The sequence below is a fragment of the Eurytemora carolleeae genome, unplaced genomic scaffold (genome assembly GCF_000591075.1).
Source record: "Eurytemora carolleeae unplaced genomic scaffold, Eaff_2.0 scaffold995, whole genome shotgun sequence".
NCBI classification, from domain to species: domain Eukaryota; kingdom Metazoa; phylum Arthropoda; class Copepoda; order Calanoida; family Temoridae; genus Eurytemora; species Eurytemora carolleeae.
Window position 1 is genome coordinate 223,688 of NW_019396885.1, and position 16,636 is coordinate 240,323.

The 16,636-nt window shown below is 35.0% G+C and overlaps 2 protein-coding genes and 1 long non-coding RNA gene across 6 annotated transcripts; all 3 read left to right on the top strand.

Moving 5' to 3' along the window:
* The first annotated feature begins 603 nt into the window (after positions 1 to 603).
* LOC111709758 (uncharacterized) lies at positions 604 to 900 on the top strand. Its single transcript, XR_002766935.1, has 2 exons — positions 604 to 715; positions 797 to 900. It is a non-coding gene; the product is annotated as an uncharacterized LOC111709758 (long non-coding RNA).
* A 339-nt stretch (positions 901 to 1,239) lies between these two features.
* On the top strand, positions 1,240 to 7,258 carry LOC111709757 (nuclear RNA export factor 1-like). Of its 4 annotated transcripts, none has more exons than XR_002766933.1 (9): positions 1,240 to 2,028; positions 2,454 to 2,859; positions 2,982 to 3,082; positions 3,581 to 3,676; positions 4,031 to 4,115; positions 4,315 to 4,618; positions 5,467 to 5,605; positions 6,304 to 6,891; positions 7,195 to 7,258. XR_002766933.1 is itself a non-coding variant. In XM_023483655.1 (9 exons), exons 1-8 carry the CDS (start codon positions 1,783 to 1,785, stop codon positions 6,496 to 6,498), a joined length of 1,572 nt encoding a protein of 523 aa, XP_023339423.1. In that variant the 5' UTR covers positions 1,240 to 1,782; the 3' UTR covers positions 6,499 to 6,545; positions 6,804 to 7,258. The 4 variants fall into 4 exon arrangements, 2 of the variants coding, with proteins under 2 accessions (XP_023339423.1, XP_023339422.1); XR_002766934.1 differs by having other exon boundaries at positions 7,211 to 7,221; XM_023483655.1 differs by having other exon boundaries at positions 6,304 to 6,545; positions 6,804 to 7,258.
* On the top strand, positions 7,254 to 16,236 carry LOC111709739 (structural maintenance of chromosomes protein 5-like). The gene is made up of 9 exons (XM_023483635.1): positions 7,254 to 7,353; positions 7,972 to 8,369; positions 8,859 to 9,254; positions 9,770 to 9,890; positions 10,339 to 11,443; positions 12,121 to 12,217; positions 13,108 to 13,675; positions 14,595 to 14,716; positions 15,726 to 16,236. Exons 1-9 carry the CDS (start codon positions 7,263 to 7,265, stop codon positions 15,819 to 15,821), a joined length of 2,994 nt encoding a protein of 997 aa, XP_023339403.1. The 5' UTR covers positions 7,254 to 7,262; the 3' UTR covers positions 15,822 to 16,236.
* The last annotated feature ends 400 nt before the right edge of the window (positions 16,237 to 16,636 follow it).

Here is a 16,636-nt window from a genome sequence, read left to right on the forward strand (position 1 = left end):
AATAGTATAAAACCCATTGAAAAATTGACAAGACTACTATTGATAAATTCGATTCGATGGTTGGCTTATTTTATAGGGATAATTGTATACAATTTTCCCAAGAATAAAACTTGAAAACAAAACTCCCCTGCAAGCATGAGGATGAGTAAAAACAGCTCCCCTAAACCTAGTTATATTTTATTATAATTTTTAATTTGTCTATAATCCTGCATGTTACTTTTTGCTGTACGCTGGTTCATTAGAATCATTAATCTAATAAAAAAGGAAAAAGGATATAACACAAAAAAATCATTTAAACTCTATCATTTCACATTTCACAAAGACAGGATGAAATAAAAATTCCTAAATAGTTTATTTCAGAAATTACTCAATATTAATTTATTAATTTGAAGAAAAAATAATCCTTGGCACATAATATTGGTAACAAAAATGAGATTTTATGTCCATAATTTACCTTTTTTCCGTCCTTCTTTCTTTCATTTTTTTGTTTTTCCTTCTTTTCCCACATCATATTTGATATGATAAAAATTCTGTATGTTGTTAGAAAAATGCATCTACCCCTGTCCTTGTAAAATATTAAAGTTGCCCCTTCTCAAGGATAATGCCGCAACAGCTTACAAACTTAAACTATTTATTACGCTGCGACGCGTTGCGAAACAAAGCAGCATAGTAAAAAAGGATTAGTTAAGCGCCTAGCTCACGCACACAGTAATCGGTACGTAAAGTGATAGTTATCTGATATTCAGAAAATATTCTGGTTTTGAAATTAGAAAGATCTAATCTGAAATCTTTTCAGTATCTGCTTCATCAACAGAAAGCAGTTGACGGAGAATACGGAGAGGACGAGAAATTAGTACAAAGTGCCCTTTAGAGTCAAATTCAATTTAATCCATTTTAAACCAGGAATTTATTGTTCAGTTTTTTCTTATTCATGTTGTGTATTTTAAACGATTATGACGTATAATTTGGTATTTAGTCATTGGTGGATTATAGAAGTACTCTCATTATATCTTGTTGACAATATTCACGTTAATTATTCTCTTCTAAGCGATTAAAGCAAATACTTTATGAAATTGACTATCTTGAATAATGCTTTGCTGAAACTTTCCTGCTCTGAAGGGTTTAAATTATGACCAGACATGTTATTTTGATTAAATTCTGTATGCTTCTTAAAAATAAATCGGCGATAGATGATTTGGCGCTAGTTTTCCCGGGAGGAGGGGGGGAGGACTCGACTAAATGGATGTAAAGTGGACAAAACTGAAGATAATAAATTAAATATTTACCCCAAAATATATTCATGAAGTTTTCCCTCAATTAAGACATAAGATCATTCCTGATTCCAGTGCTCATGTCCCGGATCTGTTGGATCCGCAAGATTTTGGCTTCCTGGATCCGGATCCGGAACCAAAATCTGAACTGGAAAAGAAATGCTCACTAGCTGGATCCGGATCCATTTTTTTCCCAGTGCGGATTCAGGATCCGGATCAGCATCAAAATTAAATGGAACCTAAGCACTGCTTATTTCATTCATCTTGATTTAGAAGAGGGTTCCATGGACATGATGACCGAGGGTTTGACCAGCCGAGAATACGTGATCGCCTCGGACAAAAACAAGTTGGGTTCGCTGACGGAGTTCGTGGTGGATCCATTCAAAAGCGGAGTAGAGGAGGTCCACCTAGAGCTAACTTTGCTCACCTTGGACTCCTTCCTGACGATGATCTAGATCTAGATGTAGAAACTAGATCTGACCAGGCCGGGAGAGGACGACCTGTATACGGGATGAGAAGCTGGAGAGGAATGAGAAGAGGATCGTTCAGTAGAAATACAACTGGGAAACCTGCTCTAGTAGGCGGGCTAACCTGGCACAAGATAACACTGAGGAACGGAGCTAAATATGACAAGATGTTTTTACTGAAAGAGCTTTTACAGAAATCTGCTGTTAAGTTTCTTCCTATCTGCTATCAGGCCAACAACAACAATTCAACATTTTATATAGAAGATTCAGCAGCTGCAAGAGCTATCAAGGTAAGTTAAAATACGGTGATATAAAGACGACTTTATAGCAATACTTAAGTATACTTAATGTTGTCACATAGCAAAAAGTTACACTGGACACTTATTAAATCACTAATTAAGTAAAATGGGTCTGTTTTAACTGTACAATTGCAGTTTCCCATTCCCATGCTTATTGGACTATTTAAAGTCAAACTTGAGCCTAAACGTCGTCTTCCATAAAGGTTTCTATTACTTATTAATAAACAACGCATTCCACATTTATAAATAAGTGTTGAATATTGACATCCAAAAGTGTTATGTTTGTTTTCAGTCCAATACTTTCCCCGAATTAATAATGGTGTTTGAGGGTGTTGAGAATTGTACACTCCCGCTCAATAACTTTCTCTAATAACCAGCTCATACGGACACTACATTTATATCTTCCAAATTTGTAGGACCTGGACAAGAAAATAGAGCTCCCGGACGGATTTGATTTGGTAATTTCTATGGAGAGAACAATACCCCCCAACATGCCGGTCTCCAAAGAGATGATTGAAAAGATAAAAGTTGTGATGTCTGAGCGATACAATGTTTCAACCTCAGCACTAAACCTCAACGCGTTCCACAATTCCTTCTCCGGGACAGATTTCTACGTTCCGTTGAACCGAACCAATATATTAACAAAGGTTGTGGAAATCATAGCAGATCATATCCCTGAGGTGAAAGCTATAGACCTCTCCAACAATAGAATAATGACCCTGGATGCCCTGGTTGGGTTTAAGAACAAACTCAAGGAGCTCAATATACTGTATCTCAAGGATAATAAATTAACTGATCTCCGAGGACTAGAGAAATTAAAAGGTAACTTACTTCAATTTCAAATATTAAACATTAATATTTACATTTTCAAAAAAACATCGTTTTTTCATTAATTGAATTAAATGCCTCCACCCTCATTAGTTAATTAAACATATTTTTTCCAGGAATAAACTTAACGGAGTTGAAGTTGGATGGAAATCCTTGTAAGGATAGATTGGGGTCAGCTTATACAGACTCCGTCAGGAAGATTTTCCCTTCTCTCCAGGTTAGTTTAGTATCTTGTCTCCGGGTTAGGTTAATATCTTGTCTCAAGGTTAGTTTAGTATCTTGTCTCTAGGTTAGTTTAGTATCTCGTCTCCGGGTTAGGTTAGTATCCTGTCTCCAGGTTAGTTTAGTATCTTGTCTCTGGGTTAGGTTAGTATCTTGTCTTCAGGTTAGTTTTTATCTCGTCTCTAGGTTAGTTTAGTATCTTGTCTCCAGGTTAGTTTAGTATCTTGTCTCCGGGTTAGGTTAGTATCTTGTCTCCAGGTTAGGTTAGTATCTTGTCTCCAGGTTAGTTTAGTATCTTGTCTCTAGGTTAGTTTAATATCTTGTCTCTAGGTTTGTTTAGTATTTTATCTCGAGGTTAGTTTAATATCTTGTCTCTACTCGAGGTTAGTTTAATATCTTGTCTCTAGGTTAGTTTAATATCTTGTCTCTAGGTTAGTTTAGTATCTTGTCTCTAGTTATTATTTCAGCTATCTATTTATCTAAAAAAATGTAGGTTTTGGACGAGAAGGTTCTCCCGAAGGAGATCGGGTTTGATGACGATGTAGCGGAAAAAACAGAAATCCCTGCATCTCTTCCCAAACTTGTGAAGGTAAAGACAGTTCTTTTTTAAATTTTATAGTCTCTAGTTGAACCGAGTAGAACAAAATCATATAAACTAAAACTGGGTTTAAACAAAAATCTAGAAAGCTCTACATCCGAAAAGTTTCCAAAATTGTGGAATTCAATTTAAATTGATCTATCTACCAACCAAATCTACAAAATATTTTAACAGAGAGGGTAGTCCATAATTATATTGAGAATTGGTTTTATTGCGAATAAAAGACAAGTGAGTAAATTTTATAGAAACCTTAAACTTAATAAGTTTTCGTTTAGCCCGTCAGCAACCCCAGAGATAGTATGATGTAAGCCTGAGGTTAGGTTTTATAATATCATGTTAACCTAGAATGAGACTGCTGGAGGATTGGTTCTACAGTTTCTAGAGCAGTATTTTAAACTCTATGATACAGACAACAGACAACCATTATTAGGTAAATAATGTTTTATGTTTTACATTAACATAAGGATATAAAGAAAATCAGATTTATAAAAAACTTTAATAATATTTTTTTCTGAAAGTTCAAAGCAATTAAAAAGATTGTTTGAAAATGAAAAACCAGGCGTGATTTCGAAGAAGATCTCTTACAATGAAAAATTTGTCTTAATTTTGATTTTTTTTTGTTTATCTAGATGCGTATGACGAGAACGCAATGATGTCGCTGTCTTGTGTTGGTTCCTTCGAACAGTTTAAAAATTATCTTGAAGATTCCCGGAACCTGAAGCGTGTATCCCAGGAATCAAGGAGACATAAACTCCTCAGGAAAGGTCGTCTTCCGATAGTTTCCTTCCTGGCTGGACTACCCAAGACCCAGCATGATCCGACCACCTTCACCCTGGACCTACCCTTTACCAGCGAGACCTTGATGATCTTCACCGTCACCGGAATGTTCAGAGAACGAGAAACTAAACTTAAAGCGATCCGACACTTTAACAGGTATAATTTAGTTCAAGGAAACAGTCGACGAGTTACATTCATGACTTACTACGGTACAGTTAAAGCTTAATCTGAGATACAAAAATAAAGATATCGTCGTTTTTCTGCCTTAAAAAGAGATCAATGCTGTTAAATTTCTTTCAATCCTTTGCTGTATAAATGCAAAAAATCCAACGAAGACTTATTAACTTAGATATAAAACCATTAATATCTTCATCATTTTTGCCAAGACAAATTAAAAGATTGAATGGTACCTATGTGAGTTGAACAACTAACTCAATTATGGATGACTTAAAATTACTTTTTCCTTCATTGCAAATAATAATAAATTTCCTCAAGGAATATGTTGGGTAAAGAAAATCAGAAGTGATATTTTGTCCTTATTAAAAAACTAGCTTGGGAACCCAGCTTTGTCTGGAGTTTTTCATGTTAAAGTCAACGCACTCAAGTTAGAATTTTCAATCCCACAATCAAACTTTGATGCAGATAGGTCCAAGGCTTCCAGAGTTACGATTGGACATCAAAACATCCAAACAGAAATTACTGCTTCATATATCTATAAATATAAAGTTGTAATCTCTGTTTGTTTGTTTGTTTATCCCGATCATAACTCAGGAACCTCTTGACTGTATTGCCTCAAATTTTGATTGGGGAACTCGGGAGAGGCACGGGAATGGTTTTAGATATTCTAAATTGAGGGGTTCGACTTTTATTTAGTTTCCTGGTAAAATCAACCAAGTGGAGGTAAACGGTGAGAGTATCGATGTTATATAACTCTATAATGAAAGTTGTTTTGCTTTTCTTTTATCAATTGAAGACAATGTAAGAACTAAATATCTGTTGTTTAGGTGTTTTATCGTTGTACCTCGTGGGGCTGGATTCTGTATCATCAATGAAATATTACACGTTACCTTCCCCACTGCAGCAAACGCAAAGCGAGCATTTACATCACCAGAGAGTTCAATGCAGACTTTAAATAAACCACAGGTACTAGTTAGCCCAGGAATGGAGGGGGGACGGTGGTTGGCCCAGGGAGGAAGGGGGGGGGGAATCAAGTAACAAATAACTCTGCAACGCATTCGGGTATATTTTTTGACTTTTCATTTTAAAGTTTAAAAAAAAAAATAGCGGTCGGCAAGTTGCCCCAAATATCTCAAATTCTTCAATAAACGGATCCGTATCAAGCTCATGGATATTTTTTTGATAATATTTTCTTAATCCATTTCATTTTTTTTGTTTTTACCTAGAAACTTGATTTATCAATCAATTATTGGGGAGACTTTAAATATGTCTCAGTAGTGGAAACTTAAAAAATTTGTTTTAACAAGCAAAGTTGGTTTTCCGATAATTTTGTAGATATTTGCCACTTGAATTCATCGAAATGTAGTAGATCGATAACCCTGTGTTAAAACTAACAATATGTTTACACTTCAAATATTCAGGAGTGTATAATGTATAATGTATAATTTATGTCCCCCTCCTAGGAGAGGGGGGGGGGGGTTGAAAATTGAAAAATTGGTCATCGAAAGGCAACTCTTTTCATCCGAAATTTATTTATTTTTCTCCAAAAATCATTTATTTCCCCCAAGTCTGGGGGGGGGGGAATTTTTCAAAAGGGGAAGGAATTATTTTTCAAGAAAGTATACACTCCTAGTAATGATTGTAAATAACTGTTTGTTGGTTAGGTCACCGAGGTAGCCCTGGATCCTGCATCAAAACAGACCTTGGCCACCGCTTTCTCCGAGATGACCGGGATGAACCTGGAGTGGTCTGCCCGGGCACTAGAGGAGAACCTCTGGAACTATGACAAGGCCAGCAGTGTGTTCAACGAGCTCAAAAATGCCGGGAAGGTTCCGCCTGAAGCGTTTATCAAGATTTAAGAAGCAAAGAAGACATTTAGAGATGTTATCGTAATTCTTGGACACTTGTACAATACATGCTTACTGCTTAATTAAAGCCAAAATATTTTAATTTCATTCAGATAAATCAAACAGCAGAAATTAGTTTACGAGCTAAATTAATTAACTTTACATTGAATTTATTAACTGAACATTTTTAACATTTCCATAATAACAGAATATAAGTAATAAATGAATTGATCACAAAATTGAAATAAAGCTTCCGGTGGGAACCTTTATATTAGAAGCAAAGATTAATAAGATAAAGCATGATAGGGTTGTCCAAGCCTTGTAAATAAACTTATTTGTTATGTGTGTGCATATATATTTATATATATCTAAAATACAAAAACACACTCAGATTCACAAGCCTAGGTGAACTTTAAATCAACTTTATATCGGAGTTTAACAATATAGAAATATATTCAAGGGTTTAGTGGAAACACAAGGCAAGAGTGCCGAGTACGCAGTATCTGCGTAGATCTTATAGAGTTCTCAGAGTCCTGATCCTCCGGTGAAATATCTCCCTCCGGAGATAATTTTAAACCTGAACCTTGTTCAATTAATCACCAAGCAGGAGCGGACCTATCCATATATAAAACTAAGACTAAACCCTGCAGGATAAATGTTTTATCCAAACATGAAATTCCGATTTTATTTCTAAAATATGTCACCTAGCCTCTGTGAAACTGAGAGAGTCTTGATTAAAACGATGGTTTTTCTTTAAATAAAAAATTTCAGATAAAATGGAGAGGTTGGAGTTTTCACAGGAAGGATCTGTAGTCAGGATTTCTATGAAGAATTTTATGACTTACAAACATGAAACTATTTATCCAGGTGAGAGAAGGAAATCATCTTTTGCGGAAGATAATTATACTTTATGGATATCTTCTCAATCCTATTTAAGGGAAACTAACCTAATGCTTAAAGGGATTCAGAATATACTGAGTCTATCATATCACTCAAAAGTGTCTTAGGTCCAGATCTAATTCTAGAGGTTTCTGAGGTCCATATCTAGAGGTTTTGAGGTCCAGATCTAGAGGTTTTTAAGGTCAAGAATTAGAAATTTTTCAGGTCCAAAACTAGAGGTTTTTGTGGCCCAGAACTAGGGGTTTCTGAGGTCCAGATCTAGGTTTTTAAGGCCCAGAAAGACCAATCTGATTCTAAAGCTACAAGACTTTAGTTGTATTTTTCGTAGATAGATTTCTGAGCAGTTATTGTCTATGCCAAAGAGCTCAAAACTGAATACTGATTATAATTTGGTTCAGTTGAATTCTCGCATTTTCATCTAAATATTAAGACGATTAAATTGTGTACAATTACTTTTTCGTGAAATTAAACATTTTACTTCCCTGTAAAGTAGTTGTAAATAATAAACAACTGAGCGTGAGAAGTAAATGTAAAATAAAAATATTATGTATTGTCACAAAATTAAATATGAAAATTATTTTCCAGGTCCTAATTTCAACGTTACAGTTGGACCAAACGGATCTGGTAAATCCTCTATAGTAACTGCCCTGAGTATCTGCCTGGGCGGAGACCTGAAAAGTTTAAACCGTCAGCAAGATCTTAATTCTCTGATAAATAATGAGGCAGGGAAGAACCCTGCTGAGGTTGAGATTGAACTATTCAGTAAGAACGGAGAAAATACAATAGTAAAAGTGATAATCTCTAAATCTAGTAGTGAACTCAAGTGGGTGATCAACGGTAAACCTAGTAATCTCAACAAATTGACCGACTTGACCAAGAGATTACAGATTCAACCGGGAAATCTTTGCCAGTTTCTCCCGCAGGACGTGGTTAGAGATTTCCCTCAGATGAAACCTCCACAAATATTTGAAAACACCATTAAAGTAAGACACCCTAAATATTTTATTTTTAAATAATTTATCTAGGGGTATATTTTCTTGAAAAATCCTTACCTCTCCCGCCCCATTATCAAACAAAAAATTTTCATAAGAATTTTTATGATTTATGGTTAAAAAGTAAAGTAAAGAGAGTGAAATTGTTATGTATACTGTAAGATATTTACATTAACCAGAACTATGGAGCCCTGTACTACTCTTTCTATTTTTTACCTTTACATTCTTTTTTAAATTTTCTTTACTATAAGCATTTAATTTTTTATTTTAAGCCGCTGGCAGATATTATTTTCTTTTGAACCGCTAAATATGATGGAATTTTCTGAACTTTTGAAAACTTGTCAATCACAAATGGAAACTTGGTTAAATCATCATATCTTTTATACCGCTGAATTTAGATTTTATTTTTAAACTCTTAAAAGAGGATCTTTTCTTAGTGTATCAGATACTGTTTTAAGAGTAACCAGATTGTTTTAAAAGGCTGTTGGAGATATTGAGATGCTTTCTAAACTACACCGAGGGGGAGAGATACAAAATGAGATTGAGAAGATAGATAACGATCTGAAAACAAAGAAAAACACGTTGTCCTCGAACGAGCAGAAAGAAAAGAAGCTGGAGGGAGATATGAGGATTATCGACAAGAGAGAGAAAATTAAGGAAACGCAAGAACTATATGTTAAAGCTCTGAAATGGCAGAAGTTTAAAACCCTGCGGGCCCAGGTGAAGGAGGCCCGAAATAAGAAACGAGGCCTAGATGAAGCAGCAAAAGATGTTGAAGCGAAGTTGATTCCTACCCGGGAGTTTCTCAAAGATTATGACAAGAAGGTTGCAGATATCAAAGCTGACGTAGATAAAAAAGAAAAGGAACTGCAAACGGTAATTGAATATTTTTCTTACGGTTATCATTGTTTTTGTTTTTTTTCTCACTAGGCTCATTTCTAGTAAATATTTTAGTTGTTACCGCTGCTCTTTAAGCTGCCAATTTCTTTATATTTCGTATTTCGTTGATTTTTCTGTCGAAATTTGTGCATTTTCAAAAAAAATGTTATTTTTTTCAGACCCGATTGGTTTAGTCGTTTGGACGTTTATTAAATACAAACAGACAAGCAAAATATACACATAAGTATATTTATCATCTCATGAAACCTTGTACCCCCTCCTCCCCTTCTCCTTGCTGGGGAGAGGAAGAAAAGTAAGAATAGAACTGGGATGATTTCATCCCATGAAACCTTGTATCGTAGATTTCAAGAATATATTTCAGAACCCAGTGCTGCTGATATGTTTGCTCATAACATAAGGAAGAAAAATGTTATAAACATCTTTTTTCTCTTTATTGGTTTTCAATATTCTATGTCTAGAATTGTTCTCTTATATCTTAATAAATTACCTAGGAATATCTGAACACACATCAGCTAGACCCAACCCTGGAGGGGACATTAAAAGACCTGAAAGAAAAACGAGATAGATTTGAAGGATTTATTGCAAATCAGCAACCTTCGGTTCAAGACACAGGAATATTTTCCAAACTAAGCTTAGTTTACATTTTGTAATATTTAGAAATGACAGAGATATTCTATTTGCCAGAAACATGAGAAAAAATCAAATTGAGTTGACATAATATGCAATAGAATGTCACAAGTTTTACTTAGTAAGTACCTCGTCGGACAACCAGTGGGTTTTAAAGTATTTTCTTTATCCTCAGGTATTTTAAGAATTTACCCATCCTTTCCTGGGGAAGTAATTTTTTTGGGGGGGGGAATGAAAAATTTTATATAAAAAGGTAGGTTTTTAAAATCCTTTTCATACTTTTTACCAAATTATTTGTTCATTTTCACCTAAAAACCATTTATAAAACCTTTAAACAAAATTATTCGTAACTTCGGGCGGGGGGGGGATTTTTTTTATTAAAATAAAGACCCTGCTAAACTTGACTGTGTTAGTTGAAAAATATATTGTTTAGAGAATTCAATAAATATTGGAAATCGAGATTTAAAAAAGTTGAGAAAACATGAGGAAGATCTCCTCAGCAAGAAGAATAGAAAGCTGATGGTGTTGGAACAACAGAACCCAGATACTTACAACGGAGTTCTCTGGCTCAGAGAGAACCTTGACAAGTTTAAGAGCAAGGTTCACGAACCTATAATGCTCTGTATGGATGTGAAAAATGCAGATTATAGTAAATATCTTGAATCTATTGTTGGTAGAGCTGACCTTGATGGGTTTGTCTGTGAAGACCCTGATGATATGAACCTGCTACTGAAAGAGCTGCGAGAAGTAAAACAGTTACGTAAAGTGAACGCGGTTCACAGTAATCCTACTCCGAAGGAGCGCTTCTCTTCACCCTTTAAAGAGCATGAGCTGAGAAAGTATGGATTCGTGGCGTATCTTTGTGAAATGTACGAAGCACCTCTGGCCGTGAACGCGTACCTCTGTCAGCAGAAGAGTCTCCACCAAGTTCCTTTCTTCAAGGAAGAGAATGAGTATACGGACGAACTCAAAAACAAGTTCCAGACATTCTACATCGGGGGTCTCAAGTTTACCGCTAAGCGCTCTAGATACTCTAAAGAGCTTAGTACAGGTATTGACGATATTAGTTCTTGGAGGGTTATCAGGTTGGCTGATTGTATAGATACGGATGCATTAAAAAATGTTAAGACTGAAATAGAGAATAAGAAGAAAGCGCTGGAGAACAACATCAACAGGTTGAATCAAAAGAATCAATCCATTCTCAACATGAGATTGAAATTGAATGAGGTTTCAAAAGAGATCCAGGGACTGGAGTCCAAGAAAAAGGAGTTTAACAAAGCTAAAGCAGAACTAGATATGAAAGTTGTCTTCCTCAAGAGTCTGGCCCAGCCTAAGTGTAATATCGAAGAGGAGAAAGCCAAGATAAAACGTAAAAAAATTGACCTGGTTCGAAAGCTCTGTGAGAGAATGAAGTCTGGGAAGGAGAAAGCAGGAGCATGTGCTAGACTGGACCTGGAGAAAAGATGTAAACAACTTCAACTTCAAAATATCGAAACTGAGAACCAGGATCAGACTGACCAGTTAAAGGAACTAGAAAAGTAAGTATTTGACTAACATATTTATTTAACAGTAAATTGTTTGAATGTTGAAATTGATCTTACAAAATTTAAAATAAAATGGCGACTGCATTATGTTGTTTACTAGAAAACTTCAAACAAATATAACCGTCTCTTGGAAAAATCTCGTATTTCCGTCTTTCTAATGAAGGAAAATACCTGGTGAATACGGTTTAGCCATTACTATCCAGTTTAATCCACTTAGCAGGAGAAAATTTCACTGATATGAAAAAAATTGTAGCTTGGGTAAAAAACTGGAGATTTTGAAGAAATCCTCCTGCACCCCCGGAGGGGGGGGGGGGGGGCATTAAAGAATTTCACGGTGTCAGTATTTTTTTATTTTTTTGCCCGAAAATTAATTTATTTTTCACTAACCCCAATTAAGAAAATAACACATGTAACAAATTTTGTTGAACCGCACAAGCATGTATAAACCCATGTTCCTTTTCATGTTGATCACACAGAGCTCATAAAAGAACGGGGATTTTATAAGATTTCCTGGATGAATTAGAAATGTTTTCTTGGTTAAATCTAGGAATATCAATTTTCTCACCCTTGGGCCTGTTATTCTATATAAAGCTGTTATTAAGTACATTTGCTGACAGCAGCAAACCTCCGGAGACAATATTCAGTCACTGTTAAAAATAGTTTTACTTCAGGGATTTTAAGAGGTTAAATGATGAGTCTATTGCTTGTCAAATCGCGATGAATGAAGAAAAAGTTAATTTGAGAACATATCACAACGAAGCCTTGGAGGTAGGTCAACTTGTTTTTAATATCTGCATTACAGGGACTGTCCAGGTGATAACGTTACCCTTCAATTAGAGAGTTTTTTGGAACCGAGCAGATATGTATAATATGCGATATGTATATGTTTAAGCTATTGACAGCTAGATTGTTAGCTATTGATAGCAAGGTTGGGAAGCCTTTCGGTGAAAAAAATCATAATTGTTCCACGATGTTTCTTTCAATTTCAAAACAATAATTTTGATAATTATTACACTTTCTTCCTTAGTTATTATTATTATACTCGAGATTGAAAGATAGATAGATTAGCTGTACAATATCAAGAATTATTGCTGATTTAGGTACATAGTAAATCTCATGATAAAGTTGTGTTACACTTGATATCGGGGAAGAATTTTCAGTATAATTTGCTTCCTTACGTTTAGTATTTTTTTTTTGGCTAATTTTTCAGTGCGATGGCCTATTTCTTAGATGTTCTACCATAGGTAGAACTATAGTCACACTATGGTTACGCTTTACCAGAGCAGTGTAGATAGATAGATACGACTTATACTTGTACCTATGGTAACATTGAATAAGAAATTGGGCATGAGCCCATGTAAGAATTCAAGTTATTTTACGCGGTCAGAGCATGTACCAGGTTACCCACAAAGGATGAGACTTAAAAGACGATTGTGCGGAATTTATACTCTCGTTTCTTATATTTGTGATTCTCTGCAATTGCAAACTTATTTCTTTCCATGCCAATTCATTTAATAAGTCATTAAAAGGCTAAGCTGAGAGCAGAATACTTATTTTGACCTTAGGATCGTCATATTTGAAGGATTTTATGTCGTCTGAACAGTCGAATCATGTGTGGGTAACCTTGTACATATGGTTTTTGTTTATCTGTTTGTTAGGCTACAGGTGGATGTCAGGATGAAAAGACCAAGTACAAACCTCCTTTAGAATGGCAGGAAAAGTTTGCTTCGCTTGGAAGCCTGGACGAGAACTATCTTCAAGTCAATATAGAAGATTGTGAAGGGGAGCTGAAGAAGCTCAAGGTATCCCCGGATACAGAGAAGAGGATTAAGGAGATCAGGGAAAGCGTCCAGAAATCTAAAGCCGAGGTGGAGAACATGGAGAAGGAGAAGGAGAGCAAGACGAAGGAACTTGGTCAGCTCCGTAGAGGATGGATTCAAGGGGTTCGGAAAATGGTTTCTCAGGTCGGAGATAAGTTTAGTGAGATGATGGCCACGTTGGGATACTCCGGACAGATCGAGCTATGTGAAGGGAAGGATAATGAACTTGATCTGAAGAACTACGGAGTAAGGATTATGGTTAAGTTCCGTGACCAGGAGGAGTTTCAGGAGCTAACCAAGGGAACACAATCCGGTGGGGAGAAATCAGTCACTACTGCAGTCTATATGATGGCACTGCAGGGCCTTACGCATGTTCCGTTTAGATGCGTAGACGAGATAAATCAAGGTAATTATTTAGCGTATATTCTGAACTCTGCTCTTTTCCGTACCTTTAAATCTCTCTGAAATATTACTTGTGTTGGAAAATATTTAATTTTGATCGGAGAAAAGTATCACAGAAAGGAAAACAGTTTTTAATTCACAGGTGTAATTATTGAAAATACATGGCTACCCAGAAAGGATGAGACTTCAGATACGACTGTACAGAATTTATTTAGTCTTATTTTCTTTCGTTAATGAAACTCTTAAGTTGTACACTTGTTTCTTTTTTTAGTGAATCATTAATGTATCTTTTTTAAACTGGGTGAAGTACTAAACTTCCCCATATGTAGTTAGACTGTTCCACTCAAAAGTATTCGCAATCTAAATATTTTTCCCCTGTGTAAAAACAGTACTTATGACAAAGTAATGTTGAAAAGTAAAGTTGTTGGAAATACCAAAACCAACTTTATTTTGTTTTAAAATAGTGATAAAGGTCAACAGTACATTTTTAAATCAGTTTATTGTGCTATTTTTCTTAAGTTCATTGAACCCAAAGTGTTTGAAGATTTCACAAAGAGGCCTTTTGCCAAGCTCAAATACGTAAAAACGATAGACTCTTAGTTAAAGAGTTTTTAATCATCCTGGCAGAAACAATCTCAAGTACTGACGAGGGTCAACCCAGACCGAAATATATTTTCAATAAATTTGGAACTAACATCTACTTTTTTTACTCTAATTTGTACTAATTTGAAATGAAATCTGAAAAAGAGGCCCCGTTATGAACACCATCACCATCACCGAATTTTAGAGTAACTACCCGTTATAGAAGTCGCATCCTTTAGGGGTAATCCTGTATACATATTACTTGTCACTAGTTTAGTATGGGGCATACAAGAGACCCTAAAAACATAAAATTTGTGTTATGATCCTATTTTGTGCAACAGGTATGGATGAGAAGAATGAGAGGAAGGTTTGGGATATGCTCCTTGAAGTGTGTAGAGAGCATCAAGCTCAATACTTCTACATGGCTCCAAAGTTTCCATACAACCTGCCATTTGATAATCAGGTCATTTAAAACAAATTATTTTCTTTTTTCATTATTCGTTTTCTTTCAAGATAAAAATTTTTTCTTTAGAATTTTTAAAATTCCACGAGCAACGCCGGGCACTTCAGATAACGATAACTAATAACGACGTTTCATTGATAAATCTTGCACAGAAAAAGTTTCAGTATTGTCTGGGATATATTAGCAATTCATTAATTAAACCCCATCCAACTGAAGTTTCTTAAATTTTTGACACAACATGATTACCCCACTCTGATGAAAATGAACCATCAGGTTTCAAGTGAAACACCTAATTTTTTTCTTCGGAATATATTAATATGCAGATTGCAGGCTTCTGAGTTAAAATCTAAATTTTCAGAAAATGCCACCTAGGGAATTTTAATTAAATCCATTTTAAAGAAATAGTAAGTCAAGTGCATTTTTAGGTCTAAATTAAACCGTAACTGTAGGCTCAAAGATTAATCAAGATTATTCTGTGTGATTTTGTGATATTTTCAGAACCATTGATGGCAGGGTCTCCAAATTTTGTGAATTTTCCTTAACAATAAGATATGTTTTAGCAAAAAAAATCAAAGTCTTAAGTGAACTGTATAATTGCCCAATTACTGCCTGAAAAAGACTTTTTGAAGTAAAATCAGTAAAAATTACGTCAAAAAAAAACTTTTTCTGGCTGCAATTTGACAGTCGGTCAGTTGAGTTAGGTGTTTGATTTTTTGCTACAAAAAGTTTCATGACTGTTAAAAAAAAAAAAAAAATTGGAGACCATGTCATATACTGTAAAAAAAATATCGTCAAAAAACCAAGAATAAGCAGATTAAAAGTTTTGAAACGAAATTTTTGTTAAATTTAAGACCTGTGAATTTCTTGATTTCTACAATTTCTTAAAAATTGATTTGCTCAAATTTTCTAAAAATTGAAATTATATTTCAGTTGCCTGCATATAAACATGATACATAGAAAAAGTTAGGGTGTTTTGACTAGANCCTCTCGTGACATTATGATTTTTCAGGTGACAATCCTACTTTGCAACAGTGGAAGTTCAAGAAAGAAATCTTCTACAGATTTCTGCACGGAGACTTTTTTAAAGCGGAGTAGAACTGAATAAATCAAGAGAAGTTAATATTTAAACCACATTGCATTTATACGTGTTTAATATAATCTTTCTGAACCTACAGATCTCATCAATATACTGCCTATTCCGGAGATAGGATGTTGAAACCCTACCTGCCAAACCACATTTAGAATTCATATCCGTCTTGTACCTGCTGGAACCAAACCTACGTATATTGTTTAATTCTTTACAGCGGTTGTTTATTTAATTTCATCCTTATCTCTTTGTATCCTAGAGCTGGACGAAACTAGATCCAAATCTCGCCGTGTATAGACCTGGAACTACATCAAGAACTATCTCAGAGCTAAATTGTTTCGCTAAATCCAAAGTGTCCTGTTTGTTTATTGTTCTTGAAATGTGATAAACCTGATAAATATTTGTAAATTAATAAAAAGATAAAAAATTCGGATTTTTGATTATTTGATAATAATAATTTAAGTCGTCCTGTTCGGTTTAAACTATTCTATAAAATAAAGCAAGACATTCTTATATATGTTTCCTATAGCCGGCCAAACGGCTGGACCGAATGGGCTGACATTTTTTGAGGGGACCCATTGGTTGCCCGGGGGTGACATAGGCAATGCGACGGTCGTACAGGATACATATTACATACATTTAGCTCATCTATTGATTAGAAAAACTCAACGATCCTTTAATACTCAAGATGAATCAAGTTTGGTTTATGATCCTATATCTATTATGATACTGTACCTGAAGCCTAGGATTATCATTTTAGGTATTTTTACACTCTGGAGTCTGAGTATAAGAACATTTTTTCTGCCTAATTGTTTTGATCCTAAACTTACTTA

What these genes read in the sequence shown, in the direction of transcription:
- LOC111709757 (XM_023483654.1), top strand. Translation starts at nt 1,783, where the DNA reads ATGAGAAGCTGGAGAGGAATGAGAAGAGGATCGTTCAGTAGAAATACA. An exon ending in AGGACTAGAGAAATTAAAAG is followed by an intron (nt 2,860 to 2,981) that starts GTAACTTACTTC and finishes TATTTTTTCCAG; the next exon opens with GAATAAACTTAACGGAGTTG. An exon ending in CAACAGACAACCATTATTAG is followed by an intron (nt 4,116 to 4,314) that starts GTAAATAATGTT and finishes TTGTTTATCTAG; the next exon opens with ATGCGTATGACGAGAACGCA.
- LOC111709739 (XM_023483635.1), top strand. Translation starts at nt 7,263, where the DNA reads ATGGAGAGGTTGGAGTTTTCACAGGAAGGATCTGTAGTCAGGATTTCT. An exon ending in ATCACAACGAAGCCTTGGAG is followed by an intron (nt 12,218 to 13,107) that starts GTAGGTCAACTT and finishes TCTGTTTGTTAG; the next exon opens with GCTACAGGTGGATGTCAGGA. An exon ending in CGTAGACGAGATAAATCAAG is followed by an intron (nt 13,676 to 14,594) that starts GTAATTATTTAG and finishes TTTGTGCAACAG; the next exon opens with GTATGGATGAGAAGAATGAG.